This window comes from Lithobates pipiens, unplaced genomic scaffold, assembly GCF_037356315.1.
Source record: "Lithobates pipiens isolate NorthernLeopardFrog02 unplaced genomic scaffold, aLitPip1_a1.2 Scaffold_28, whole genome shotgun sequence".
In the NCBI taxonomy this organism is placed as follows: Eukaryota; Metazoa; Chordata; class Amphibia; order Anura; family Ranidae; genus Lithobates; species Lithobates pipiens.
The window spans coordinates 201,812,971-201,840,702 of record NW_027507789.1 but is presented as its reverse complement, the minus strand read 5'-3'; the positions used below and the strand labels follow the sequence as shown (position 1 = coordinate 201,840,702).

The 27,732-nt window shown below is 43.7% G+C and overlaps 2 protein-coding genes across 6 annotated transcripts in view; one reads left to right on the top strand and one right to left on the bottom strand.

Moving 5' to 3' along the window:
• Positions 1-4,121, top strand: part of LAMA5 (laminin subunit alpha 5) — a 201,274-nt gene extending 197,153 nt beyond the window's left edge. For all 4 annotated transcript variants that reach the window (XM_077460289.1, XM_077460288.1, XM_077460287.1 and 1 more), the window contains exon 80: positions 730-4,121. In XM_077460289.1, the coding sequence (XP_077316415.1) occupies positions 730-872 (143 nt within the window). In that variant the 3' untranslated portion in view covers positions 873-4,121. The remainder of the gene's footprint in view (positions 1-729) is intronic.
• A 115-nt stretch (positions 4,122-4,236) lies between these two features.
• The window catches only part of ADRM1 (ADRM1 26S proteasome ubiquitin receptor), a 31,036-nt gene continuing 7,540 nt past the window's right edge, over positions 4,237-27,732 (bottom strand). For both annotated transcript variants that reach the window (XM_077460290.1, XM_077460291.1), the window contains 9 exons: positions 19,424-19,637; positions 19,003-19,119; positions 17,333-17,456; positions 14,040-14,126; positions 12,408-12,489; positions 10,447-10,688; positions 8,098-8,255; positions 5,885-5,987; positions 4,237-4,445 (listed from right to left, as the gene is read on the bottom strand). In XM_077460290.1, the coding sequence (XP_077316416.1) occupies positions 4,345-4,445; positions 5,885-5,987; positions 8,098-8,255; positions 10,447-10,688; positions 12,408-12,489; positions 14,040-14,126; positions 17,333-17,456; positions 19,003-19,119; positions 19,424-19,636 (1,227 nt within the window). In that variant the 5' untranslated portion in view covers position 19,637 and the 3' untranslated portion in view covers positions 4,237-4,344. The remainder of the gene's footprint in view (positions 4,446-5,884; positions 5,988-8,097; positions 8,256-10,446; positions 10,689-12,407; positions 12,490-14,039; positions 14,127-17,332; positions 17,457-19,002; positions 19,120-19,423; positions 19,638-27,732) is intronic.

Here is a 27,732-nt window from a genome sequence, read left to right as displayed (position 1 = left end):
TGCAGTTGCTGCATTATATAGAGGTGTCCATTTGCACTCACTCAATTTCATGTAATGAAAGACCAGAACATTTTTAGTGAGCCATTGTTCAATTTGGCAAAACAAATCCTCACTCGGGTTTCATTTCATGAAAGGGCATTCAAAACATTCTTGCACTAATTTTCACGAGGACTCACCATTTTGTTGTATAAAAGGCTAGTAAAAAATATTAAGCCAGCATGTGGCTCAGACTCCCTTTTCTGTTTTGAGGAAGACCAGTACTCATCTTTTTTTTTTTTAATTATCATTGTATAAAAGATTAGTAAAAGTAAAATTTTAGTGAGCTGTTGTGCAAATTGTTAAAAAGTCCTTAGACTGGATCATCTTGGCCTAGGGTCACACTGAATGTGGGTGTGAGTTCAGCTGAACTCGCACGATTTCAAACCAGCATTTCAGTCTGACTTCGCGGGGCGATTTCAGAGACATCGGTGTGGGTTGCTGCACAGATGTCTGTTGAAATTGCCCCCGAAGTCACCAAAAGTAGTGCAGGAACTACTTTCGGGAATAGGCGCGGTCCCGCAATGTCAGCATCACACCGATTTGGGTGGTGGCGTTGCTGGAAATAGGCGCCGATTTGGCATGCGATTTGACATGTAAAATCGTCCCGATGTGAACGGGAGGGCTTATGATGTGATTTGCATATGTTCCACCTTTGTATGACCTGATATTTGATTCCCCCTCTTGTTGCAGCGACTCTTCGCAGTACAGAAGTCCTATCACCCCCATACCAGGGCTGCATGAGAAACCTCAGCATGAACAGAAAGCTTGTCGACGTCTCAAAGTCTGGAACGTTCTCAGGATCTTCTGGTGCCAACATCTGTCCAGCGTTCTGAGTAAAGGACAAATTGTCATGTGACTGCTAGCGTCTAATGGGCAGACACCACTACACTGTGCCAGTAACAGGGGAGGAAAGAGGACCTGTTCTAGCCTTTCCCCTCCTAGAGTCATGGGTGCTTTCTTTTGCGGTTAGACAGACAACTAATCTTCTTCCGCAGACTTCACAACACTTCCCCAGCTATTTACAACTGGATCTCCTGTGGTCTTCCTCTAACCTGTTAGAGACGCATTTCCTTTCCGGGGTCACTGTGGTAATCTTATAGGTGATGGCAGAGCTTCACCACTGATCACTTGCCAGCCTTGTCACGAGTCTATCAGTCCTGTACACTGCTGTAAGTATTCGCTCCTAGATGTTACTCATTACCGGCTCTGACAGGTTTATTTTTGTGAAGTGTTCTGGAGCTTAACATTTATCTAAAGGCAAAACCTCGATTTGTTTTTGGATTCAGCAGGAAGGTCATTTATTTTTTTCTCTCCTTGCCACCTGTGTCCCATTCCAGGCATATTCCTTCAATGACCATAATGCTGCATACAGACGATCGGAATTTCTGACAACAAATATTCGATGTGAGTTTGTTGTCGTAAATTCCGACCGTGTGTAGGCTCCATCGGACATTTTTTGTCGGAATTTCCGACCAACAAAATTTGAGAGCTAGTTCTTCAATTTTCCAACAACAAAATCCGTTGTTGTAAATTCCACGCATGCTTGGACAAGCCGCACTGGCTATTGAACGTCATTTTCTCGTCGTGTACATCACCGCGTTCTTGAAGCATTTCCAACAACATTTGTGTGACCGTGTGCATGTAAGACAAGTTTGAGCCAACATCCGTTCGGAAATAAATACAGGATTTTGTTGCCGGAATGTCCGATCGTCTGTACGCGGCCTTAGACTATTTTGCCTCCTATTCCTGTTCTGGTGAAATTCCAACATTTTGGATTTTCCTTCAGTTTCAGTGACCCACCCCAGGTGGTGACTTGCAATAAAAACCTGACAGGGGTTCAAAACCCCCCTCACCAACCCTATTTCTGAATGTCATTGAACTTTCCTGTGCAGTAATTAGATTAGCTTTAGATCTATTTGTCTTAAAGTAGAACTCCAGCCAAATGTTTTTGTTTTTTTGGATAGAGAGAGAATATAAATTTATGTCAGGTGACCTGAATGGGGGAGAATCGTCTCACAAACCTGACAGAGGCTCTGACCCTTTCCCCTCCTCTATACAAAACAAAATAATGTTTAGGCTGGAGTTAAGCTTTAAAGTTCATCCTTTAAGGGAACTATATTTTAAGGAGTATACATTTAAGTTATTGTGACGTTACCCAAGAGTAAATTGTTGCTCTGTGTACATTTCTATTTTATTGCTGTTCCAGATGTTAAAATCCAATTTTGTAATTGTGCCCTCTAGTGGTCATCTTTCATGGAATGCAATTGGCTGCCCCACTTTAACAACTGTTGGGATAGGACTGGTTAGCCTGATAGCATTCTATTGAAGTATTTTACTACAGTGGTCATCAACCCTGTCCTAAGGGCCCACTAACAGGCCAGGTTTTATGTATTACCTGGGGGAGATGCAGACTAGAAAACTGCAATCACTGAGCAGCAAATGATATCACTTGTCATGTATTTCATCTTGCAAACCTGACCTGTTAGTGGGCCGAGGACAAGGTTGATGACCACTGCTTTACTAAACCTGTGCTCAGGTCCCACCCAAAGATTATCTCACCTTGCAGAGGGGAGAATTTTATCATCTGCAATGAGTATTAGTCACCTCCAGGGGCAGTCACAATAGATGACCTGCTGGTGGGAACTTAATGAGAGGTCTGAGAAACATTGGTCTGTTTCCTGTCACACCAAACCTAGAGTTGGAGCAGTGAAGTATAGTCACTGTGCAACACTACTAAGGTCCATATTACCCTTAGGATGCAGATTGAGGTGCTTCATGACGTAACTCCCATCGCTGTTAGAAAAGCAGCAGAATGTCATTAGCCAGTAATGGAGAGAAGCTGGCCTTATTTAGCCACCATCTTTGCCCCTTAGTCACAGCACACCCCTCTCTGGTCCAATGGCAGATTAACCCTTCACAACACATCCCTTCTCTGGTGGGTTAGGGCAGTTGGGGGTGATTTATTTTGAAAGGAAAATTTTTTATATATATATTATATATAAAAAAGCAACAGCCCGTTACATTTCTTAGAATATTCAAAGGTCTTTGCACCATTTTTTTGTTACATTAAGAAAATGGAGCAGAATAACGTGTAAGAATTACGTGTCCCCCTGTACCCCCAATACAAAAATAAAAGGCCTGTCCTTTATATGTTCTGTAAAGTAGGAATTGTACATTTTCTATTATGCCAGCACATAATTGACAGACTTGACATTAAACAGTTTACATTGTGCTACACCCCCCCGAGTAGATTGTAGTTTTCTAGAGCAGCATAGAAAATGAAAGCTGCAATCCAAGTGGTTACTACTGGCAGGCAGCCCCATACTAGAGCACTGAGCATCCATTCAAATACCCTTTAAAATATATACTGTACATTTTTTGGGGGATATAATAGTTTGTGGGTAGAAAGAGTCCTGTGAAGATATTTATTACAATGTCCCCTGCTTTTTGTTCTTCCTGTGGTAGTACTGCGTGAAATGTTTTTTAATAAAATATAAAATTATATATATATTTAAAGTCTATTTCAGTCACTGATTTCACCTCTGCACTTACATGTTAAATGTCTGTGTATACATGCATGTGTATAAAATGTACACAGAACACTCTAACACTTCATCCAATGTATATTTAGAGGCAAGAATCTCCAACACAGGCAGCCATCTTGTAGGCGGAGCCACTAGGTGTCAATATTACAATTTACGGATTCGGTAACATCATTGGCTCCTAGAGGCAATTCTTCTCAGCAATGACCAGGGATATGCAATTAGCAGACCTCCAGCTGTTGCAGAACTACAAGTCCCATGAGGCATAGCAAGTCTCTGACAGCCACAAGCATGACACCCAGCGGCAGAGGCATGATGGGACTTGTAGTTTTGCAACAGCTGGAGGTCCACTAATTGCATATCCTTGCGCTAGACAATATGGCTGCCCTTTAAACTCGTTGTCATGGCCACAGTAACCATTCAAATTTTTATTTCTAAAATAAAAAAGGTAACGCTCGCCTGATTTTAGTTTCCTGATGGAGATGTGTAAATGAAATGGTACAATTTGTCTCTCTAAAATAAAAAACACACTTTCTTGATCGTGTCACGTGTGGTTATTTGTACAGAAAGCGATGGAAGCCTCTGAGCGGCTTGTGACCTATTATACAGAGTGAAGAACTGATTGTTCTCAGTGCGGAGCCAGTCCTGAGCCGTGTTCAGCAGATAGAACGGTTTATTAAACATGGAAAGGACATACATGTGGGGTATAAAGCCAGGCTTAAGCACATTATTCCATTCTGCAGCAAAGAGAGAAGACCAGACTTCAGTCTAAACTCATGTCTTCTTCTTCCTCCTTCTTCTCTTTGGAGTCTCTCTCTTTCTGAGAGGAGGTGCTCTGCATTGCCTTGGCAAACGCCTCAATGTCTGTATAGGAGGAAGAAAAAGTCAACTTTTCACCATTATAATCCTCCTTCATTTTTTGTTTTTGTTTACTCTTTTCTTTCATTCTGCTGGACCCGCGGCCCCATTCTAAGAAGACATTGTACTCTCCCCTCCTGACATCACACATCCCAGGGGGGGCATTACTTTACATTCATCTAAAGAGCCAGCTCCAGAGCTCACACATGTGCAGAGCCTGGATTGTTTTATGAATGGTGGAAAGTCATTCCTCCACAGATGTGTGATATCAATATCTCCTGAGGTATCACTTGGAAATCTGTACTGAGTGGAAGAGGTAGACCACCATTTCTAACCACTGCTTGGCTCTGGTTCCAATATTTTGTGTCAATGATTCAGAAGTAGTAGTTAAAAGGCAGTAAATTAACTCATTCCTAGCCCCTCACAGCAATCCTTTAACTTGGTCCTAATGCCAGGAGGTGGAGCAAACTTCCCAACCAGGTGATCCCTGTGATCGGCTATCACAGTGGTCACATGATCACGAGTCCGTCCTGCTAACATTCAATCAGAAGTGCACATTGAGCATGCTTCTCAGCAAGGACACCTCAGCCTCCATGAACACATAGGTGTTAAAGTGATGTTTTTTTTTTGGTTAGTTAAAAATAACAGACTCTACAAACATGTTATACTTACCTGCTCTGTGCAGTAGTTTTGCACAGAGACTCCTCTTTTCGGGTCCCTCTTCGGCTCTCTTGGCCTCTCCCTCCTGTTGAGTGCCCACACACCAAGCAGCTTGCTGTGGGGGCATCCAAGCGGAGACACAGAGCTGTGGCCCAGCTCTGCCTTTTTCCTCTCCTCATTAGCCTACCGATTGCCAGAAGGTGTCAAATGGCACCACACTGCTGTCTCAGCCAATGACGAGGGGATTCCCAGGCAGCTGAGACACTCCTGCAACATTGCTGATCTAGAGGGACCTTATTGCATAGATAAAAAATAAAAATATAAGATAAAAGATTAAAAATCTTCCAACTTTAAGGCTCACCTTCCATACTGTCACACATATGCATTACTCTTGATGTTAGTCTTCTGAGTTAAATGACACAAAAGGGGGGAGATCTACTAAAACTGCATAGTGTCAAATCTGGTGTAGGCCTGCATAGAAACCAATCAGCTTCCAGGTTTTGTCGTCAAAGCCTATTGAACAAGTAGAAGTTTAAAGCCGATTGGCTACCATGCACACCTGTACAAGATTCTGAGCCGAATACACCAATTTGAGTAAATCTCAATTCTTAGAAATTCCTCAGTAGTAGTTTAGGATGGCTAAAGTGCAGATGAAATCCATGTTTGCAGACTAGAGAACGTGAGCAGTGAAAGGTGTGAAAAGTACATTCAGCCCCTCTAGGAAAATATTTCACAAAAAACTGTAAGAGGAGTACAGAAATCCATAGAGATCCAGCCACTCTTACCTCCTTTATTTGCGGCATCCACTGCCTCTGCAGGCAGACCAAACTGGCTCATCAACGGACCCAACTGGCAGGAAGCAAGAGCAGCACTGAACATGCTGAGAGCCTGGAAGAGAGCAATGTCATTATAGAACAGATTGGTGCCAATATGGAGACATCACTCTAGATTTCATACAATTTGTTTCTACACTAAAATCCAAAAGTGTCCCTGTACCGGAATGGGGAGTTTGTGTTATAAATTTAATTGTCAGAGTGGTGCACAGTGTGCAGGAGATGGGGGACATAGAGGGGACACTTAATTGTCAGAGTAGAGAGTAATGTGCAGGTGGCAGAAGGAATGAGAGGCCAGCGGTCTATGAAAGAGAATGGCCACCGCCAACAAAATCTTCCCCTTGATGGTACTCAAGGCTTGACAAGTGCAGACCAGAGTGGTGGAAATACAGGCTGCTGCCCAGAGTACTTCCAGGGATGGAACCTTTATTATTTCACCCACTTCCCAACTGACATACATATATGTATATCTTCCTTGGACAGGAGCAATAATACTTGCTGAGCCATGACCCCGGTATCATTCTTTAGGCAATGAGTTTTCTGGTAAAACTGATCCAAGTGGCTCTACTACACCTCAATCACTTTTACAGGCGGCAGAAGGGGGTTCCCAGAGCTGCCTTTTCTGGGCTCTCCTGTCCCACTAGGGAGCCCAGCAGAGATGTAATCTGTTGCTTCGTCTGCACTAAGAAGACTGGGAGGAACTTCTGCTATTTCTCCTCCTCCCCTGTGATGTCAGAAACCAGAAGGGACGAGGATTTTGTCACTTCTCTTTTCTGGCTTGTAAAGCAATCAAACTGATCTTGGAGAGATCTGGGGTCTACCAGATCCAAGATCTATCCATAAAGAGGAACTGCAATGGCCCATGCTAACACAAGGGATATCGTTCTTCCCTTGTGATAGCAGTAATGTTGGATATGGATAATTTAACATACTGTAGCTGGTCAGGGGGCGTACACAATTTGAAAGAGTGACACATTAGGTATCTATCTACTTGGCATAACATTATCTTTTATATCTTACCAAAAATGTGGGTATTTTATTGTGTTCACTAAAATGTATTAAAGTCTTTTCTTTCCCAAAAAAGTGGGTTTGAAAAAAACGCTTTTTGTAATACGGCACTGCGTCACTTTAACTGACAATTGCGCAGTCATGCGACACTGTACCCAAAACAGAACGGACATTCTATTTTTTTTCCCCCCCTACAAATAGAGCTTTCTTTAAGTTGTATTTGATCACCCCTGCGGTTTTAATTTTTTGTGCTATAAAACAAAAAGATAGACAATTTAGAAAAATTATATATATATATATATATATATATATATATATATATATATATATATATATATATATATATATATATATATATATATATAAATTTGTTTTTTCTATATTAAAATATCCAAACAAGTCATTTTATAAATTTTTGGTAAAAAATAAATAAAAAATCACAATAAGCGTATATTGGTTTGCGCAAAAGTTATAGCCTCTACAACATAGGGGATAGATTTATGGCATTTTTATTATTAAATGTATTTTAATTTTTTTTACTATTAATAGCAGGAATCAGCGTTTAGCGGGATTGCGGTGGACAGATCGGATACTTTTTTTGGACCACTGACATTTATAAAAGGACCAGTGTTATTAAAATGCACCAATTACTGTATAAATGACACTGGCAGGGAGGGGGTTAACACTATTTGTGATCAATGGGTTAAATGTGTTCCCTTGGAGGTGTTTCTAACTGTGGGGGAGGGGACTGACAGATCGCTGGTCCTGATCACTAGGAACAGAGAATCACCAATTCCATGTCCGAACAGGGATCTGTTTGTTTACATTGACAGATCCTCTCTGTGGAGCGATCGCTGGCCATGTGCATCAGCCCCCCGCCCCCCGATTGTGCAGGGGGCACGCCTGCTATAGCGCTTAAAGGAGCCGACATACCGGTATGGCGATCTGCATGAATGAGACGAGCTGCCACAGTATAATGATGGCGGCTGATTGGCTAGTGGAATGAATGGGGGGGGGAGGGGGTTGCAGAAAATTTGCATAGAGTTGAGCTTTAAAGCTCACGTACGCATCCTTCGTAATCTGGTTTGAGCACTACAGCCAAAATTTCAAATTAAATCAAAAGGGTCAGTTTGATAATTACAGAACTGATGACTCACCTGCTGAAACTGAGGAGAGGTAAGTGTGTTCTGGATCTCCTCTGCAGTTTGCGGCAGGGACTCTCCAGATGGGAGGTAAGGCATTAATCTCTCCTGAACTTCTGGGTTAGCCAGGATAGGAGCCATTATTTCTGGAGTGAGAACACTGGCCAGGTCCACTGTGAGCAGGAAAGGAGGAGGACATAGAATACAGGACATCAGATTTACAGTTACATTACACTGATATGCCACAGGACTTTATGATGTACATACAATTGTTCACATTCCAAAGAGCTTACAGTTTCTTAACCCAAAACACAGATCAGAAGAGCACACTCTCTAGGGTCAGTCTGATAATCTACTAAAATATTATTGGTGGTTTGAGTAAACTATAGGTTCACAAACACAAGGACACCCATCACTATATACAAGCACGGCATTAGCCAAGCAATCTGCTAATTATACATTACAGCTTTATTAGCTTAAAAAAAAATAAAAATAAAAAAACTCTACTTTGCTTATTAATGGCCATGAAATGGTTTCACGGAAGAAAAATTGCACAGATAGAAATGGGTGAGTGGCCAACACTCCACAAAATAAAAACAGATATAACAATAGTGTAGCGCTCAAACAAAATAGTGAAAAAAATTAAATTTGAAACACACCACTAAGACAATTGGTATAGAGATGATGATATACGGTACACAGTTGTTGACAAACAAACACGAATGTGGTGACGTACTACAAGGAATTTCAGCTCTTGAGCGCCGCCCTTTGGGCACCTTCTGCCAATGTCGTGTTTGGAGAGCATTGGTTCTGAGAATGCGCGGCTGTACTTTGGACTTATGTACACACGATATGAAAATCTGACAACAGAGCGTAGTCCACCGAAAATGTATTAGCCTGCTAACCAACATTTGTCGGCGGAAAGTTGGACAACAATGGATGGAGCGTACCAACGGTCGGATTTTAGGCAGTCTGTCATCACACAATTGCTGGACGAAAATCCGATCGTGTGTATGAGGCTTAAGGTGATAAATCTTGAAGAAAGTGCTGGATTCATGAAGTGCAGTTAAAAAAAAAAAAAAAAAAAGGTTGACACACTTACCAGATGGGGTGGACACACGTGTACCTTACAGCACATGGGTCAAACAGGCATAGTGAGGACTCGGCCTCAATGTAGTGATCAGTGAGTGAAGCATTAGGTGGACCTCAAGGTTAGATGAAGGAAGATTGTACTTCAGACGAACGAGCTCCAAAGCTCCAAAGCATGCAGCAAGTGTCAAGTTATTCCATTGGCATAGAACATGAAAGACAAATGGATCCACATAGCATAATACTGTAAGGTCTTTTAAGAAGGGTTCATACTGATAGAATTGTAGATAAAAACAAGCATGTTCTTTAAAAGGTAAAGAGCGATTGCCACGGACGTCATCCAACGAGTTTCGTCCTAACGGACATCTGGAGTTAAAAGGGTGAAGAGCGACTGCCACAGACATTCCTTCAATGCGTTTCATCCTAACGGACATCATCTGGGGTGATGTTCATTAGGACTAAACGCGTTTGGTGACGCCCATGGCAATCGCTCTTTACCTTTTAAAGAACATGCTTGTTTTTACCTCCAATTCTGTACCTGTGAACCCTTTTTTTTTTTTTTTATATATATATATATAAATAAAAGACCTTACAGTATTATGCTATGTGGATCCATTTGTCTTTCATGTTCAATGCCAAAGCAATGACTTAACACTTGCAGCATGCTTTGGAGCTTGTTCGTCTCAAGTACAATCGTTCATCATCTATCCTTCAGGTCCACCTTCCGCTTCACTCACAGATCACTACATTGAGTCCTCACTATGCCCGTTTGACCCATGTGCTGTAAGGTACACGTGTCCACTCCATCTGGTAAGCGTGCCAACCTTACTTTTTTTTTTTGGACTGCACTTCCTGATCAAGCACTTTCTTCAAGATCACCTTAGACTTTACACTTGTGTTGATGTTTATTCACACTGTCATGGCATATTCAATCAAGATGGACTGATATGCTATGTCATTATCTCTATACCAATTGTCTTAGTGGTGCATTTCAAATTTTACAATATTTTTTTGAGCACTACACTATTATTGTTATACCCATGAAATTTGTTTCTCGTCTACCTAATCTCACATCTACCTGATGTACAAAGCTGGCAGGTACCCATTGCTGTTTACAAAAAATAAAAGTTGCATTTAAAAAAGGTGGTTAACCATTTATATTAAAAATCAACAGACTGCCTGCTATAGATGCCAAAACACAACATTTTGGAACCTTTCGAACACTGGGAAAAAAAAAAAAACACAACACACAGCCATTATCACAGGAGCACTTACCTTGCTGGCCACCTTCTGCTGTGGCAGGCACATTCATGGTCGCTAGGATGTTCTGCAGGTCACTTAGCTGTATAGGCTGCGTAGGGCTTGTAGCAGCACTGGCACCATTGCCTGAGGTCACTGCGGGGGTGGGTGTAGCCACAGGCGCTGCAACAGCTGGAGCAGCTGGTGTAGTGGTGGTGGTGGTTCTTGTGGAAGACGTAGTGGATGACGGAGTCACAGCTGCTGATTGGCTACGAGAACTACAAGATAAAGATGTAAACTGAAATCTTGTATAAAATAAAATTACATTTGCAGAGGTTCCGTTGAGGGTAAAGCCATCACTAAATTGGGATATTCTACGTGTAATATTATCAAAGAAAAAATGTCCGGAGATCCCCAATAATTCAGTGTGCAATACAGGAAGTCCCCGAGTTACGAACACAATAGGGACTGTGGGTTTGTTTGTAAGTCGCAACACTGCATTTGTGAGTGCTTTCGGTCTGAAAACACTGCATTCGGAGTTGTAACGTCCGCCTGTGCACGGATGTGGGATGTTCCAGGCGCTTGTTATGTTATCTGGGGCTCTTCTGGCCATGCAGTACATGCAGTATGGGATGTGTCCGGAGGTATCCAGGACCAGCGTGGAGCACAAATGGCCGGCATTTGAGCCTGTTCGTAACTCAGGGACTGCCTGTACCAAAATGTATATATGTTGCCAAATATTAAAGCGGAGCTCCACCCTAAAGTGGAACTTCCGCTCATCGGATTCCTCCCCCTCTCCGGTGTCATATTTGGCACCTTTCAGGGGGGTGCAGATACCTGTATACTACAGGTATCTGCACCCACTTCTGGGCATGCATAGCCACAGATGCACCTCCCCCCGTTGTGTTCTGAGAAACACACAGTTCCCAGAACACAATGGGGACCAGTGAAGACCTGCAGTGCAACTCGCCCAGCGCTTCACTTCCCGATTCCCTGACTGAGAATGGTGGGGACAGCCGAGAGACGAGTGATTGCTCGTCATCTGCTGCTGCCGTCGCAGGCACCCTGGATAGGTAATTGTCCATTTATTAAAAGTCAGTAGCTGCTGGCTTTTAATAATTTTTTTTTTTTTTTTTTAAGGTGGAGCTCCTCTTTAAGTAGATGAAGATCATGGGCAGCACATTATGACATTTCCACAAACACCGATGGAACCCCTTATTCAAACTGTATGACATTTGATTGTAATGTCTATTGTGTCGGGGACTTATGGGGATGCTCCAAAAATTCCTGTAAAGTTTACACAAAAGACTTTCGTTGTCCTAAAAGCAGGAGTCTCCAAAGTGCAGCCTGTGGGGCACTATTTATCCCAATGATGAGGCATTATTCCTCCCATTAATACCAACAATGGGGCACTATTTTCTCCACAGATATCAATGATGGTATTGCGCCCAGTAATACAAATGATGGGGAACTGCTACTTCTACTAACCATCAACCCCGAGGCCATGTTTATTCTCACTGATGTTGGACCCAGGACATTTTGTACCCCTACTGGCACCAATCCACCCCCACTAAAGTCTTAAGGACAATTAACTGGCCCTTTGAAACATTTGGAGACCTCTGTCCTAAAGCATGGGTGCTCAACCTGCAGCCCTCCAGCTGTTGCAGAACTACAAGTCCCATCATGTCTCTGCCTTTGAGGGTTGTGCTTGTAACTGTCAGTTTTGCAATGCCTCATGGCACTTGTAGTTCTGCAAAAGCTGGAGGGCCACAAGTTGAGCACCCACGTCCTAAAGTAAATGCTTCTGCAGGGTAAAAAGAGACTTTGTCTGGATCTATGTGCTGGGTACAACTATCTGGTCTGTATCTTCTACTGAAGATAATGACCAGGACTGAGAACCACATGGCAGGGGGTGCACTGATCTGTGCCATCATACACATACCTATGAGATTATTAATAAAGTGGCCCCATCAATGTAGATAAAACATCCACCTTACCTGGAAGAAGAGCTGCTTGTTGTAGGACCTCCACTGCCCAACAAACTGGCCAGTCCTGGACCCGTCAGAGCTCCTAACCCACCTGTGAGACACAGCAATGTATAATTATACACAACTGACACTTCCCAGCAACACAGAAATACAAATATAAATGAACTGACAAGACCTAACCTGAAATCATAAATTCCACACACAGCTGGTCAAACTTGCCAACAATTACCTTCCATCTACAATGTGAACGGCCCGGCCGCCTGTGGGAGTTATACTAGCTCTGCTATAACATGGCATTTCTCTTGTGCTTTTCTACATAAATGTGAACTCAATTATTGCATTGGCAAGTTTCAAGGTACCACTGTCATAAAAACTTTACTAAAACTGTTACGTTCTGCTACTGCAACTGTCTATAGAGTCCTGGCCCTCCTCTCTCTATAACCATTAGGGGCAACCCACATTTACCCATGTTTCTCTCCTTCCCTAGTGCAGGATTCTGCTCGTCTCTGGGTCTTATGTTTGAGCACCATCTTTTTATTGAAGGAAAGCTTAAGTATTTTAAGAATGTCAGAATATGCAATCCCTCACACCAAATTCCTATACTGCGGTCAGTTTTAACATGCAGCCATCAGTCAGTTTGTTGGCGGATACAGCAATCTTTACACAAACCCCTGTGGGGACATGTTTTACTGCCCCCAGTGTGACGGAACGAGACCGTCACTGTGAAAATTGAGAGGAAAAAATTACACAGGATTCACATCAGAATTAATGTGAAGTTCCAGACTATCATTTCTGAGCAGAGAAAGCAGTGTTTTTGGTTTTCTCAGAACTCCAACCAAGAGTGGTACAAGAGAAAGAAGAAAAAAAAAAAAAAAGAAAAGGGTGAACCGACTTTAGAGTCATGGGTGGCCAAGACTCATGCAATCCAATAGAAGAGCTACCAGAGCTCAAGTTGCTGAAAAAGTGAATGCTGGTTCCTATAGAAAGGTGTCAGAACACAATGCATTGCAGTTTGTGGTGTATGGGGCTGTGTAGCTGCATACCGGTCAGGGTGCCCATGCTGATCCATGTCCACAGCCAAAAGGTGCCTGCAATAGGCATAGGAGCATCAGAACTGGACCACAGAGCAATGGATGAAGGTGGTCTGATCTGATAAATAATGCTATCTTTTACATCATGTGGATGGCTGGGTGTGTGTGAACCACGTACCTGGGGATAGCAACAGGATGTACTATGGGAAGAAGGCAAGCCACTGGAGGCAGATACCACAGCGTACCTTCAAGGGTCTAGTGGAGTCCATGCCTTGATGGGTCAGGACGGTTTTGGTGGCAAAAGTTGGACCGACTCAATATTTAGGTGGAAGATCATGTTATTGCAGATCTGTTTTGTGTTGACAAATGGCTGTAGTAGGGCAAGCTTTTTCTTTAGTGTTTTTTTTTCTGTTACATGTGCCAAAACAAAACTCATCTGAATCCCTGCAGATAAGTAGTCATTATCCCTGGCAGCAAAATTATCATGTCCAAACAGTGGACATGCATTATCATCATTTGTGACACAGTGTCACTTTCTGCAGTCACAATAATTGGGGACAGGAGGTCAGAGGTTGTGCTATTCCAGTGAGCGAAACAGACGCATACTTACCAAGCCCCCCCAGACCAGTGGGTCCAATAAGCTGCATCAGTTGGTTATGGCTCATATTTCCCAGCAGACTTTGCAGGCCTCCTTCTCCTACGAGACAAGACAGCGATTAAGACAAAACACGAACCCCCCCCAAAAAACAGAACAAAAAAAAAACACAAACAATTATATCAGCTTTGCAACATTTCTCCAAAACAGGGCAATGTAAATATTAAAAAGAGACTATATAATATAGCTATATACAGGCATTAGAAATCGCACTAGAAATCGCAATGGGGTGGATTTACTAAAGGCAAAGACTGTTCACTTTGCATGTCCCGTTGCTCTCATTTTCCCCAGAGATTTCTTTTTTTTTTTTTTTTAAACAAGACTTTACAAACATGTTATACACAGCTGCTCTGAGCAGTGGATTTGCACAGAGCAGCCTCAATTCTCCTCTTCTCAGGTCCCTCTTCTGTGCTCTTGGCCCCTTCCTCCCATCGAGTGTCCCCACAGCAAGCTGGGAGCACCAGAGCTGAGCTGCACCTCCATGTACCAATCAGACACAGAGCTGTCGTTTGACCCCGCCCCTCTCTGATTGAGCTGTGGTTTGGCCCCGCCCCTCTCAATCTCTGCTTGGCACCCGTGGGAGCCAATGGCGCCGCTGCTGTGTCTCAGCCAATAAAGGGAGGTGTAGTCCCGGATGGCTGAGGGACTCGTGGACATCACTGGGGCTCAAGTAAGTATTAGGGGGTACTGGGGTGGCTGCTACAAACCAAAGGCTTTTATGTTAAAGTGATTGTAAGTTTTTTTTTTTTTTTTTTTTTTAAATAACAAACATGTCATACTTACCTCCACTGTACAGCTAGTTGTGCACAGAGTAGCCCTGATCATCCTCTTCTGGGGTCCCTCGACAGCTCCTCCTCGCATCTATGGGGTAAATTTTCACACCTATACTGTCTATTTGCCTTTAGTAAATCCACCCCAATGTGTCATAAAATAGTACACCCCCTTCTCAGTGACCTGTAATATGAGGTGTCTTCCTGAAGTTTCCACACTTTTAGATTTTCTTTTACAAAGGTTTATTAGCATTCCAACATTTCAGGTTAACGTTTAGATGTTATAGTATATGGTAGACAAACCAAAGCAAAACCAAAAACCTATAACAATGAAAAGGAGAAATGAGCAATAAAATTATGCAAATTCCGAACGCGATGTTCCATGGAATCAGGTAGCTAAATGGAAGTCCAGAAATAACTTTCTGAGATGTTCTAGAGGTCATCGGGTGTCTGCAATGTCCTTATAACACACCTAACATCTCCAAATGAAATGTCGCAGTCAAAAATCTCCTTATTTGGGTGGATTCAAAATAAAAAACAATATATAAAGCATAATATTTTACGTATAAACCATCCCTACCAGGGTAATGCCTGGTGTCCTGATAAATCTGTGGAATGAATGCATAATACGTAGCGGCCAAAAGAGAAAATAATCAACCTAGGGAGAAAAAGGTGGAAAAAGCTGATAAAGAAGAGAACAGAAAGGAGGAAGAGGAAACGAGTCCATGGGGTGTGCGCCAGAGGAGCTTTAAATCGAGAGCAGTGCACTATCAAACCGGGAAGGCTGAGGTGTATGTAATCCATGGGTGCCAAACGGAGAGGAAAGCCATAAACTTTTGACCGCCTCAAAGCTGAGTGCGGGAGTTTTCCATGCCCTCTCAATAGTCAATTTAGTTGCAGTAAAGAGATGTTGGGCCAACTGCCGTTCTGGGCGTAGCAATTCAACAGTTTAAGCCTTTCTATGCAAACCATAGGGGTCCCTTTTGAGAAAAAGTATATAGACCCTGACCGACAGCCTGCACACCCATGGCCTTGACCACCAAATATGTGCCATGGAACCCTCCTGTGAGCATCTCCGGAAGAAAAGAGAAGAGCAAGTAGGGATAAAGCAGTCCAATCTAACTGGTGTATAATACCACCTATACAATACCTTATAGGCGTTTTTTAATACAAGCATGTTTCTTGAACATTTGGAGAGGGCTATGGTCATAGTCTGCCAATCCTCGGGATCTAACTGTCTCCCCAATTCTTTTTCCCACTGAAGATGATTAGGACCCAAGGCTGGGTTCACACCTATGCGAATTGGATGTGGGTTTCCACTTCCAATACGCCATAGCCGGAGAATGTGACCGGCTCTCTATGGAGCTGGTTCACATATTTCCAGGGCGGCTGCAGAGCACACTGCACAGAAATGCTGTGCTTCTTTGGCTCCGTTTCAGGACCCAATTCAGGCAAAGATTCGGCCCTGAAATGAGAACAGGGGTGCACAGTGTTCCTGTGCAATTCGCAGCAGTTTTTGATTTGGAAGGGTTAACACGAACCCCCGAAAGAGAAGCAAAGAAGGTGTCTAAAAAGAGATAGTAAGTTTGTAAAAGATATTCTAGGGGAGGTTAAAGTTAACAAGATATCGTTGACGAATAAAGATATTTTATAGGCCAAGCCCGCAACTTCAATACCCCTTATATCTGGATGTGAACGGACCACCTCCGCCAAGGGATCCAGAGTCAGAACAAAAAGTGGCGAGTGGCATCCTTGGCAGGTACATTGAATAAAGATGATACAAATCCATAATATTTCATTTTAGCCACTTTAACACACACAATATATATATATATATAGATAGATAGATAGATAGATAGATAGATAGATAGATAGATAGATAGATAGATAGATAGATAGATAGATAGATAGATAGTGTAGTGAGTCTGACTGTACTAGATAAACTCTGCTTTCTTACTCCACTGCTCCTTCATTTGTTTTCTCTAAGAATATGGCGTCACACGGATGTGCCGATTTATGGTATAGTTATTTCCACCCTCAATAGTTCTTACACATGTATTACTAAAAGGTGCTCTTCAACAACATTTGAATTGGCTTTAAAAGAAGTCAGACCTAAAAAAACAATGACCAGCTGGTCCCCATCATTAGATACATTACATATTTATTATATACATTTATAATTACACAAATACTGATCTTTGCTTTATTGAAGTAGAACAAAAAGCAAAAGGAAAAAAAAAAAAAAAAAAGGGAAGAACGCTGAGAACCACAGGGTCAGATGATTGCTGTGTCCTCACTGGGGAGATCTTCCTGCATTTTGTTTGTGTGTAACCAGGAAACAAGTGAGGAGAATTCTTCCATACGGACATAAAGCCAGCTATAAAAATATGAGGAAGTAATCTTCTCCCCAATTAATAAATTGATGAGATCTACAACAGGCTATAGTTGTGGACAAATAAAATCTAATGGGTTATTTACCTCCCAGGGCTGAAAGCTCATGGCCTCCGCTGCCACTTCCACCTAGTGCTCCAGGCATAGGGGGGTTATTGAGATACTCGTTCACCTTGCGGCAGTACTCTTCATCCTTATCAGTCTTGGGTTCCTGGAAAACATTAAATATACAATATTCTTCATCCACATCAAGCAGAGCTCTAGCACTCAGGAGACAACACTGTGGAATATAGCAAAGACCGACTACAAATATTTAAAAGTATTGACCATCTGTGAATCACAATAAATTGCTAAACTAAAGGCTGAGCACATATTCTGCCAGTCGTGCTTATGCAGCTCAATGGAGTATTTACAGGGCAGAGCTATAAGCTGCTGTACATCAACATCCACCACCCTTCACATCTACAGGTGCCATTGGACTTAAGATGATGGCAGCATGGACAATAAAATTAAAATGAAAGTAGTTGTAATGCCAGTTTGTTTGCTTCCTAGAATCACCTGTACAATTAAGTTATGTGCTTTACACCTTATTTTAGAGCTCTGCTCTTACGTGAGCGCCTGCTGCTCTCCTTCCCCGATCTGAGAACTACAGCAGGAGAGGCTGAGAATCCCCAGCTGACGTCAACCCAGAGGAGGAGAGGTGAGGAGAGCGCCAGGCGGTCACGTGAGCACCGCTCTGAAGATTTTTTATAATTGAACACAGGGGATTCTAGGAAGATAAACTTAATATAGCGGGGAGAGGGAGAGGCAGAGGCAGAGGCAGAGGGAGAGACATGTAAACTGGCCACGGTATCATGGATCAGCAGCCATGATAAACGTGGTCAGTTTACAGAGGGAAAGGCAGGGGACCAGCCAGGTATTTTTAGATGATAGAAAAGGGACAAATGACAGCACAAGCACTGCTTTGAAAACCATGCTTTAAAACGATCAGGATACTTTTTTTTTATGATTAGAACCGCTTGAAGTATGCCTCCATTACTGGACTATAGGTTGGATACAATAACAGGCAAATTAAAAAATTCGTTTGGTATCACTTTAGACTTTCAGAAGAAATTTTTGCGTGCGGTCAGTGCCAATATCGTGAAGGTCCCGGGGTTGTCATCTTCATGCTGGCTTCACTACCTATGAGTCAATGGCCTAGAGCAGTGATGGCGAACCTTGGCACCCCAGATGTTTTGGAACTACATTTCCCATGATGCTCCACTACAATGCAAGGTACCAGAGCATCATGGGAAATGTAGTTCCAAAACATCTGGAGTGCCAAGGTTCGCCATCACTGGCCTAGAGCAAGCGTGCAAGCTAGTGAAGTCTGAAAGGTCAAAACTCCTGTATACTAGTTCTTTGTAAGTGACTAATTAGGGAGAGAAGTTGGATATGAGCCACATAACCTGCAACATTGTGTGTTGTGCAAGGGGGCTGTGTAAAGGGGTCCAGAGGTACGGGGACTGTGTAATGTTATCTTCATTAGCAGGTGAATGCAGCCCTCTATACATTCAAATACATTGAATACAGCCCTTATGTGGAAAAAGGTTGCAAACCCCTGTTCTAGGGCCTCTGCATACAAAAAACATATGTTTTGGGGTTCTAAGCAATTTTGTAACCAAAAAAAAAAAATTGGATTTTGTAGAAGAGGTGTCAGCATAGGCTTGGGAAGCAGTTGGTTAAACTTTAATGACAGAACATTACTAGCGACTGACCTGCATCCAAAAAAACAGTCTCTTAGAGCCGGCCTTAAATTTAAGCACGTACACGCGCCCAGTAGTACACTGCGCCACTCTCTTGAACTCGCAGTCGTCTGGAAATATAATCAGATCCTGAAAAAGAAAACAAGGGTCAATATCGCAGCTTGTTAAGGGTAAGAGAAAGAAGATATTGGCGGCAGAAAGTACAATGCATCCTGGGTAAACGCACACCCGCCAGGCACAGCGTGACTTTTTAAAAAGCCTCTGCTTTCTGCTACAGTAAGCCACCGGACCAAGTAGCTTAATTGCTTGTGAATAAAAGTGGCTGCACCTGGTTCAAGTAACCTTTCATTGTAGGGGAAAAGAAAAAAAAAAAAAAAAAAAAAAGACTATTGACTAGAGAAGATCACAGCCCTCAACCCCCTGTACAACTTACATCGTCTACATTTCCAGATGTTCTATCCTTCCAGCAGAAGTGGATGAGGGAGTCATCAGTCTGCTGGATGTATACAAGTCCTTTCCTTTTGTCAGGAGTCACGGTGCTTCCCTTCAAGGACATCTTTCCAGCCCGAAATTCCACTAGATACTTGCTGGAGGACCCACGGGACCCGGGTACCAGACTCGGAAACAAGGCTCCTGACGACGACATTCTGAAAAAGGATAAAAACAATTAATAACATTTATCTAAACCCAACAGTAAAATTTTCATATACACCACAGTTTACCAGCCTTTAGATGTTCTACTTAAATTAGTTGTATTTCTTAGGCTTTTTCCTCTCGTTATACAGCAAATTACACAGTTCCTGTCCTAGGGTGACAACACATTCATTGTATTGTATCTATGGGAAAAACACCCTAGTCTGCTCTCTCTGATTTGGACTACAGAACACCTCTTCTCATCTCCATAACACAGAAGAGGTTGTCCTGCAGTTCATAGAGGTGAACTTGGCAGAGGTGATAACACAGCTTGAAATTTCAGTGCAGGGCAGAGCGCTCAGAACGTTCACTTACTGTAGGGTGAACAGGTGCTTTTTGCACTTCTCAAACAAATGTAACAAAATGTTTTCAATAATATATTTAAAGACAAGTTCATTGTAAGGCCCCTTTCACACAGGGCGGATCAGTAATGATCCGCCCCGTGATGATCCGCTTGCTCCGCGGGGATCACTCCGTTGTCCCCGCTGAGCCGGCGGTGGACAGGGCGGTCTCCGCACACTGTGCAGGGACCGCCCTGTCAGATCTCCGCTCTCCTTTATGGGGATCAGATGAGCACGCACCGTCTGTCCGTGTTCATCAGATCCACTCTGCAGACAGATAGAAAAATATTATTTTCCTCGGTCTGCAGAATCGGACAATAGCGGGTGTCTGCGGATGTTCATCCGCAGACACCCGCTATCCCATAGGGATGCATGTCCGTATTTCATCCGCAAACGGATGGATGAAATACGGACACACTGTCCACATGTGTGAAAGGGGCCTTATGGTTTACAAAGACTTTAAAGTCATTCTAAAGGCAGAAGATTTTTTTTTATCTTAAAGTGGATGCAAACCCACCACTCACCCATCACTTTAAGGGTCAAAATAAAAATAAAAGCAAAGGAAAAAAAAAATAAAAACAACAAAATAAAATAAAAAAAATAAAAACACACCTCTATAACATGCACACACAAGGAAAGTCACTCCAGTCAAAAGGAATGATGCAGCCTTGAAACGCAAACATGAAACCCAGCATCGCTCCCAAGGGCCCAATTATCTCATTAAATCATTGAAGTAATACACTAAGACTCTTTACTCCCTTTTAAGGTAATCTGGTGATTTGTGCGGCAGGAGAGGAATTAATGAACACTCCTACTGCAGGCTCCCTGCTGCCTGTCACATAAAAAAAAAAAGGTAACTGGAGTAAATTTATTAGAGCTACTTTATTACAGCCATCTAACAGATTCTAAGAAAAATATCTGGCTTTACCACAGTGGATACAATTAGTAACTCACTGATTGATTTTACTTCATGCCTGGGATTTGATTCATATAAACAGGTATTTGGTGTGTGACGTTGGAAGGTTGTTTGGCTCAAGTGTAGGGCTCACCAGTCCACGCAAGATATGATGTTTAATATAAAATATATTGTAAAGGTATTTTTTTTTAAAGAAAAAAAAAAAAAAACATATACTTACCTGCTTTGTGCAATTGAATTGCACAGAGCGTCTGCGCACCTCTTCATTTGCGCCCCCATGGATATCCCCTCCCATAGGGGCACTCCTGTGTGCTCACACCTTAGTGCCTCTGCTGCGTCCATTGACACAGACAGCAGGACTTGGCCCCGCGTCACTGGCTCCCAGTGTCCCAGCAAAGTCAGCAAGACCTGGAAGTGAGGGGAAAAAGGAGCTGCAGATGTGCACAGCGCTGGATCGAATGAGGGCTCCCGGTAAGTAAAAAAAAAAAAAAAAAAGGGGGGGGGGGGGTTGCTGATTTTTTACCATCATGTAAGGAATGCATGAAGGTAAAAATGTTTAGGCTTTACAGCTGCTTTAGGAGCCCGTTGGCCCACTTTTATTACAACTGAACGAAAAAGAAAAACAAACAAACAATCTGTCTCCCTCGCAGGGGTTTCCACCATCAGCATGAAATAAAGTAATATTCAGCCCTCTGGCTCTCTTCAGCAGCGTCACTGCTCAGGCCGTGTGCTCCGGCCCTCCTGGGAACCCCCGTCTCCTCTGATTGCAATAAGCATCCTGGAGCCCCTGCCTAGTTGAGAATACTGGGCGACCTAAAACCCTTTTAATAAAGTGACAGAGCTAGGGCTGCAACTAACGTTTATTTTCATAATCGATTAGTTGGCCGATTATTGTTTCGATTAATAACCTTAAAAAAAAAAAAAAAGTGGGTCAAATCGACGTTCATTTTCAACCACAGTGATAGGAAAATTTAGAAATAATAGAAAACTTCTTAGTCAAAGGAATTTTCAGACCGTGTATGTAGTTTTCGTTCAGAAATTACATTCATTTTAAAAACAGAATGTTAAAAACAAAGTGAAAATTTCAAAATTCTTTCATTCAGCGAATGTACAAAGATTTTTCGTCTGAATATTCTCACCTGAAAACTGATCTGTGTGGCCAGCATAAGGCTCGGTACACACCTATGCAGTTTGCTTTTTATCGGTTTCTACAGTGCTTTTTGCGCACGTAATTTTACTGCAATTGGCATTTTTGCTTTTTCTTTTGGCAGATTAAAAAACACAAATTGCTGCAAAAACGCATTACATGCTTTCCTGCAGCTTCTCCATTGAAGTATATTGAACCAATAAAGCACCATTTTGCGTTAAAAGTCCCCGACCCTTTTAGATGTGAACGTGTCCCATAGGAAACCATGTAAATGAACTGTAGTGCGTTTCTGCAAAAAGCACCAATAAACATATAGATGTGAACCAGGTCTAAGACGTTTAGTAACATAATGGGGGTTAAAAAAAAAAACGAAAATTAGCCCTTTATAGTAGAAAGAAAAAAAAAGCAGATAATCACTACTGTAAGGGGTTCATTTTTTTACTGTAGAACAGTGAAAGTAATATTTACAGTAGCGATTATTTGCTTTTTGTACTATAAAGAGCTAATTTTAGTTTTTTTTGTTAACCCCATTTTGTTACTGGCAGATTAATCGATTATGAAAATAGTAATCGATTAATTTCATAATCGATTAGTTGTTTCAGCCCTAGACAGAGCACAGAACTGTCAGAGCTGGTGGTTTGGAGGTCTGACTGAATCACACGAAGACATCCAGGATTTCTCAGCGTTTCCTTTGGGGACATTTCTCTACTTGAACTTCTGGCTCTGCTTGACCTTGGCCTGATCTGTATTGACAAATTCTTACTCCTACAATAAAATTTATCTCCATTGATCTACACGAGTCAACCACCTCTTTTAAAGTCCCAATTTCCCTCTCTTTGTCTCATTGAACCCGGGATGGAGGAGCATTAAATGCATATTTAAAGTCCCAATTCCCTCCTTGGCCTTGTCCCAATTGCCTTGGCCTGATCTAAAGATGAGCCAGAGGAGGCTTCTAATGTAAGCCAACCAGGAGTTCCTGTTGTGAATAAGGTCACCCATCATTGCTAGGAAACTAGACAGGGGCCACCCTGCAGCAAGTAACTTTCAGGGAGAGCTGAAAATGGACAAAGGGACCTTTTACAGCCAGTCACACAGAGGGATGGAAGCAGACAGGGGACTCCGTGCAGCCAGTCACTACAGCAGAGAAGCAGACAAGGGACCCCTTACAGCCAATTACTACCACAGAGGTGGAAGCAGACAGGGGACTCCATAAAGCCAGGCATTACAGCAGAGAAAAAGACAAGGGACCCCTTACAGCCTGGGCGCTCAACATGCAGTCCTCCAGCTGTTGCAGAACTTCCCATGAGGCATTGAAAAGCAGATAGTTACAAGCATGACTCCCAAAAGCAGAGGCATGGTGGGAATTGTAGTTTGGCAACAAGTTGGAGGGCCACAGTTTGAGCATTCATGCCTTACAGCCAACACAGAGACATTGGAAGCAGACAGGGGACACCATGCAGCTAGTCACTACCACAGAGAAGCAGACAAGGGACTCCTTACAGCCAATTACGTGGGTAAGTCTGCGCTCAGGAAGGCTCGGCTGTAGTCTTTCTCTTACGGAGATGAGGGATCAGGGCGTATTGCAAAAGGCATTACAGGCCATTAGTTCCCTGTGTGGGGCTGAATCAATGGAGGGTCCCAGGAGAGGTGTACCCCAGGAGGAGGTAACTATAGAGAGCACAGTCCTAGAAGTACTAATGAACCTGGGGTGGAGGAGAGACTGTTAGCCCTTGTACACACGGTCGGAGATTCCGACAACCAAATCCGTCGGAGTAATTCCGACGGATTAATTCCGGACGAGGTCCGGAAGTGATGTTGCATACACACGGTCGGACTAAGTTGTTGGAAAATCCAATTGTACATAACGCGATGACGTTATTTTGTTAGGATGGGACTACGTTCAGGCTAGTAGCCAATAGCTTTGGTCTAGGAATTAGATCTGAGCATGCGTGGCAACTTTTTCCGTCGGAAGTAGGCTACACATGATCGGAGTATGTCCGATCGGAGCATTTTGTCGGAAAATTTTACCGGCAAGTTGGAAAAATTGGTCCGTCGGATATTCCGACGGAAACAGTCCGATGCAGACCACACACAGTCGGAATATCCCACAAAATGGTCCGATTGGAAACATTCCAACGGAATCTCCGACTCTGCGTACAAGGGCTATGAGGAAAAATTGCTGCCAAGGTACTGCATATGCGTTCACATGTGACTACTGCAGACTGTCCATTAAATAGGATTGGTTGTGTAATGTCAAGTGACTCCGGAATGCATGCTGATGTGACTGTCATGCCGTTTCCAGAATTCCATCAGTAAACTGCAGAAAGTGGAAAGCATTTCCACTAGGGATACAAAGGTCAATAGCTGGGAATGCCATGCAGAGGTCTTTGGCAACGAGTGGGCCACGAGATGTCGGAGGGCTCGGCCTCAGCAGGAAGGATAGTATTCCAGTAAAAGGGACAGGAGCAGAGTGTGCTCTTGGTGACAATTCTAGCCAATAGCAAAGCTTCTCTTACAACTTATTTCATGCCAGACTGCACAGAGATAGGCCAAAAATCTCCAACTGTGCAAATGCAATCTGCCATGCCAAGCAGTGCAGAAAAAAACATTAATGGAATGTCAGAACAAACAGGCGTCTCTGAGATAAATAAGAACAAAGAGAGACCCAACTGTGAGAACATGAAGAGAAAAAAAAAAAACACACAAGACACAGGGATGAGGTGACAAGTGTGCTGTAATAAGGAAGCACAGGGCAATCCAGGAATGGTGGAGACACAGCGTGACACTAAGTACACCTATCAATTCTGACCCCTCCACCTACATGCAGAACGGCACTGCAAAATATGTCAGCACCCTGCAAGGGTGCAGTCTGTGTCCACTGAAATGTATGGCAGTGCAATGTATGAACCGTGCCCAGCTTTAAAGGGATCATAAAGTTAATTTTTTTTTTTTTCTTAAATAACAAATATGTTATACTTACCTCCACTTTGCAGCTCGTTTTGCACAGAGTGGCCCCGAACCTGCTCTTCTGGGGTCCCTTGGCAGTGGTCTTGGCTTCCCTCCGCAAGTACTTCTCACGTTCATGCGAGCTCCCTTGCATGGTGAGAAGCACTTGCGGGCGAGCTCCCGTGATACAGCCGGAGGCTACAGCAGGTCGCTGTATCACTCGGCCCTGCCCCTGCCGCGCCATTGGATGTGATTGACCGCAGCGCAAGCCAATGGCTGCGCTGCCTTCAATCCATCTATTCACTGGGGGCGCCGGCACTGTCAGATGTTTTTTCACCTTAATGCGTAGAATGCATTAAAGTGTAAGTAAACCCATCAATTTAAACAGTTAAAAAAAAAAGGCATGCCGGGAATGCCAACTGCACATTGGCTGTGCTCTCAGCCAAACTATCAAACCATCCAATGGCTGGTAACATAACGAATCACATGTGCAGCACCATAGCAGTTGAAGATTAAGGCTGGGTTCACACTGCAGTGATGCGGGAATGCCGCGAATCCGCGGCGGGTTCCCGCATCGCATGCCTCCCGCCGGCAGTTCACACTGCCCTATGCGAACTGCTGGGAGTGTCAGTGAAATGTTAATGACACCCCCAGATCAGTTCGCATATCGCAGTGCGATCTGCAAACTCGGACAGGAATCGGATCGCATGGTGTGAACATCCATGCGATCCGATTCTGCTGCGGACCAAAAAAAGGGTCCTGTGCGAGTTTGGGGCGGGTGCGATGCGAATTCAGCCATACTATTTGTATGGCTGAACTCCCATCGCACAGAGATCGGATGTGATTTGCACTGCAGTGCGGTGCGAATCACATCCGGTTCTCGTAGCCGCAGCAGTGTGAACCCAGCCTAAAACAGAGGTAAAGATGGCAGCTTCCTTGGCTGAAAACGATAGGGGAGTTTACCTCCACTTTAAAGTGGAGGGCCGGTTATAAAAAAAAAAAAAAAAAAAAAAAAAAAAAGTCAGCAGCTGCAAACACTGCAGCTGCTGACTTAATAAACACACTCACCTGTCCAGGGTGCCCGCGATGTCGGCCGCCCGAGGCCGACCCGTCCCTCGGCTCTCGGGTCCCGGCGCCGCCATCCCTTGTAAGGGAAACAGGCAGCGGAGCCTTATGGCTTCACTGCCCGTTTCCTACTGCGCATGCGCGAGTCCCGCAGCTACTGCGCATGCGCGAGTCCCGCAGCGCTTTCTGAATGGGACGCGCTGTGTTCTGGAACACACAGTTCCCAGAACACAGCGCAGCTCATTACCCAGAAGACGCCGCGACGAAGACAGAAGACAGAAGATCTCCGCGGAGGAGGAAGAGGAAGATTAGGAGAAAGTGCCTAGCAACAGGCATTTCTGGTAAGTAAAAAAAAAAAAAATTTTTCATTTTTTTTTTTTTAGATTTTTTGTAATTTTTAACATTTTTTTGTTTTTCAGGGTGGCCCTCCCCTTTAAGGTGAAAAAATATTTACCTTTACAACCCCTTTAAAACTTCATTAGTCTTGCTAGTATCTCTCACAATATCAGAGACAGACTCCCTACTGCAGGAGAAAACTGGTGAAACCTCTCTATACTATATAAAGGCCCTCCAACCCACTATACATAAAGTTATTAACAAGTTGTTGTCCTGCCGGCACGGGAAGGTGCTGGAGCTGGATTCAGCGGACTGGGAGGATATCGGGGAATACCTCATGGAACACCTGGTTTCGGGCAGGGACAGGTCGATTCAATTTCAAAGTCTTCATTGAGCTTACTTCTGCCCTAGGCAAGACTAAATCTGGGTTTTTTTTCTCTCCTGGATTTTTAGTCTTGCCTAGGGCAGCACAAAACCAAAATATACCACTGGGTGTAAGGGAAAGATCTTATAGCCCCCCTTTGGGGAGTGAAGTACCGTATATACTCGAGTATAGGCCGACCCGAATATAAGCCGAGGCCCCCAATTTACCCCCAAAAAACTGGAAAACTTATTGACTCGTGTATAAGCCGAGGGTGAGACATGGCTGTCCATCCCTGTGTCCGTCCATCCCTGTGTGTGTGTCCGTCCATCCATCCCTGTGTGTGTGTCCATCCATCCATCCATCCCTGTGTGTCCGTCCATCCATCCATCCCTGTGTGTGTGTATTCATCCATCCATCCATCTGTGTGTGTGTGTGTGTGTGTGTGTGTGTGTGTGTGTGTGTGTGTGTGTGTGTGTGTGTGTGTGTGTGTGTGTGTGTGTGTGTGTGTGTGTGTGTGTGTGTGTGTGTGTGTGTGTGTCCGTGCAGCCTTGTGTGTGTGTCCAGCCTACCTGTGTCCCAAGCCTCCGTCCCGAGCCGCCGTCGTCCCGAGCCGCCGTCGTCCCGTGCCTCCTCCGTCCCGTGCCTCCTCCGTCCCGTGCCTCCTCCGTCCCGTGCCTCCTCCGTCCCGTGCCTCCTCCGTCCCGTGCCTCCTCCGTCCCGTGCCGATGGATCGCCGCTCTTCTCGGCGGCCATTCTACGATTCAAAAGCTGCGCCTCCGTCCTCCGCCTGTGATAGGCGGAACACTCAATTTCCCAGCAGCCTGTGTTCCGCCTATCACGGACATCCTCTCATACTCGTCCGTAGTATGAGAATGAACGGATGTCCGTGATAGGCGGAACACTGACTGCTGGGAAATTCAGTGTTCCGCCTATC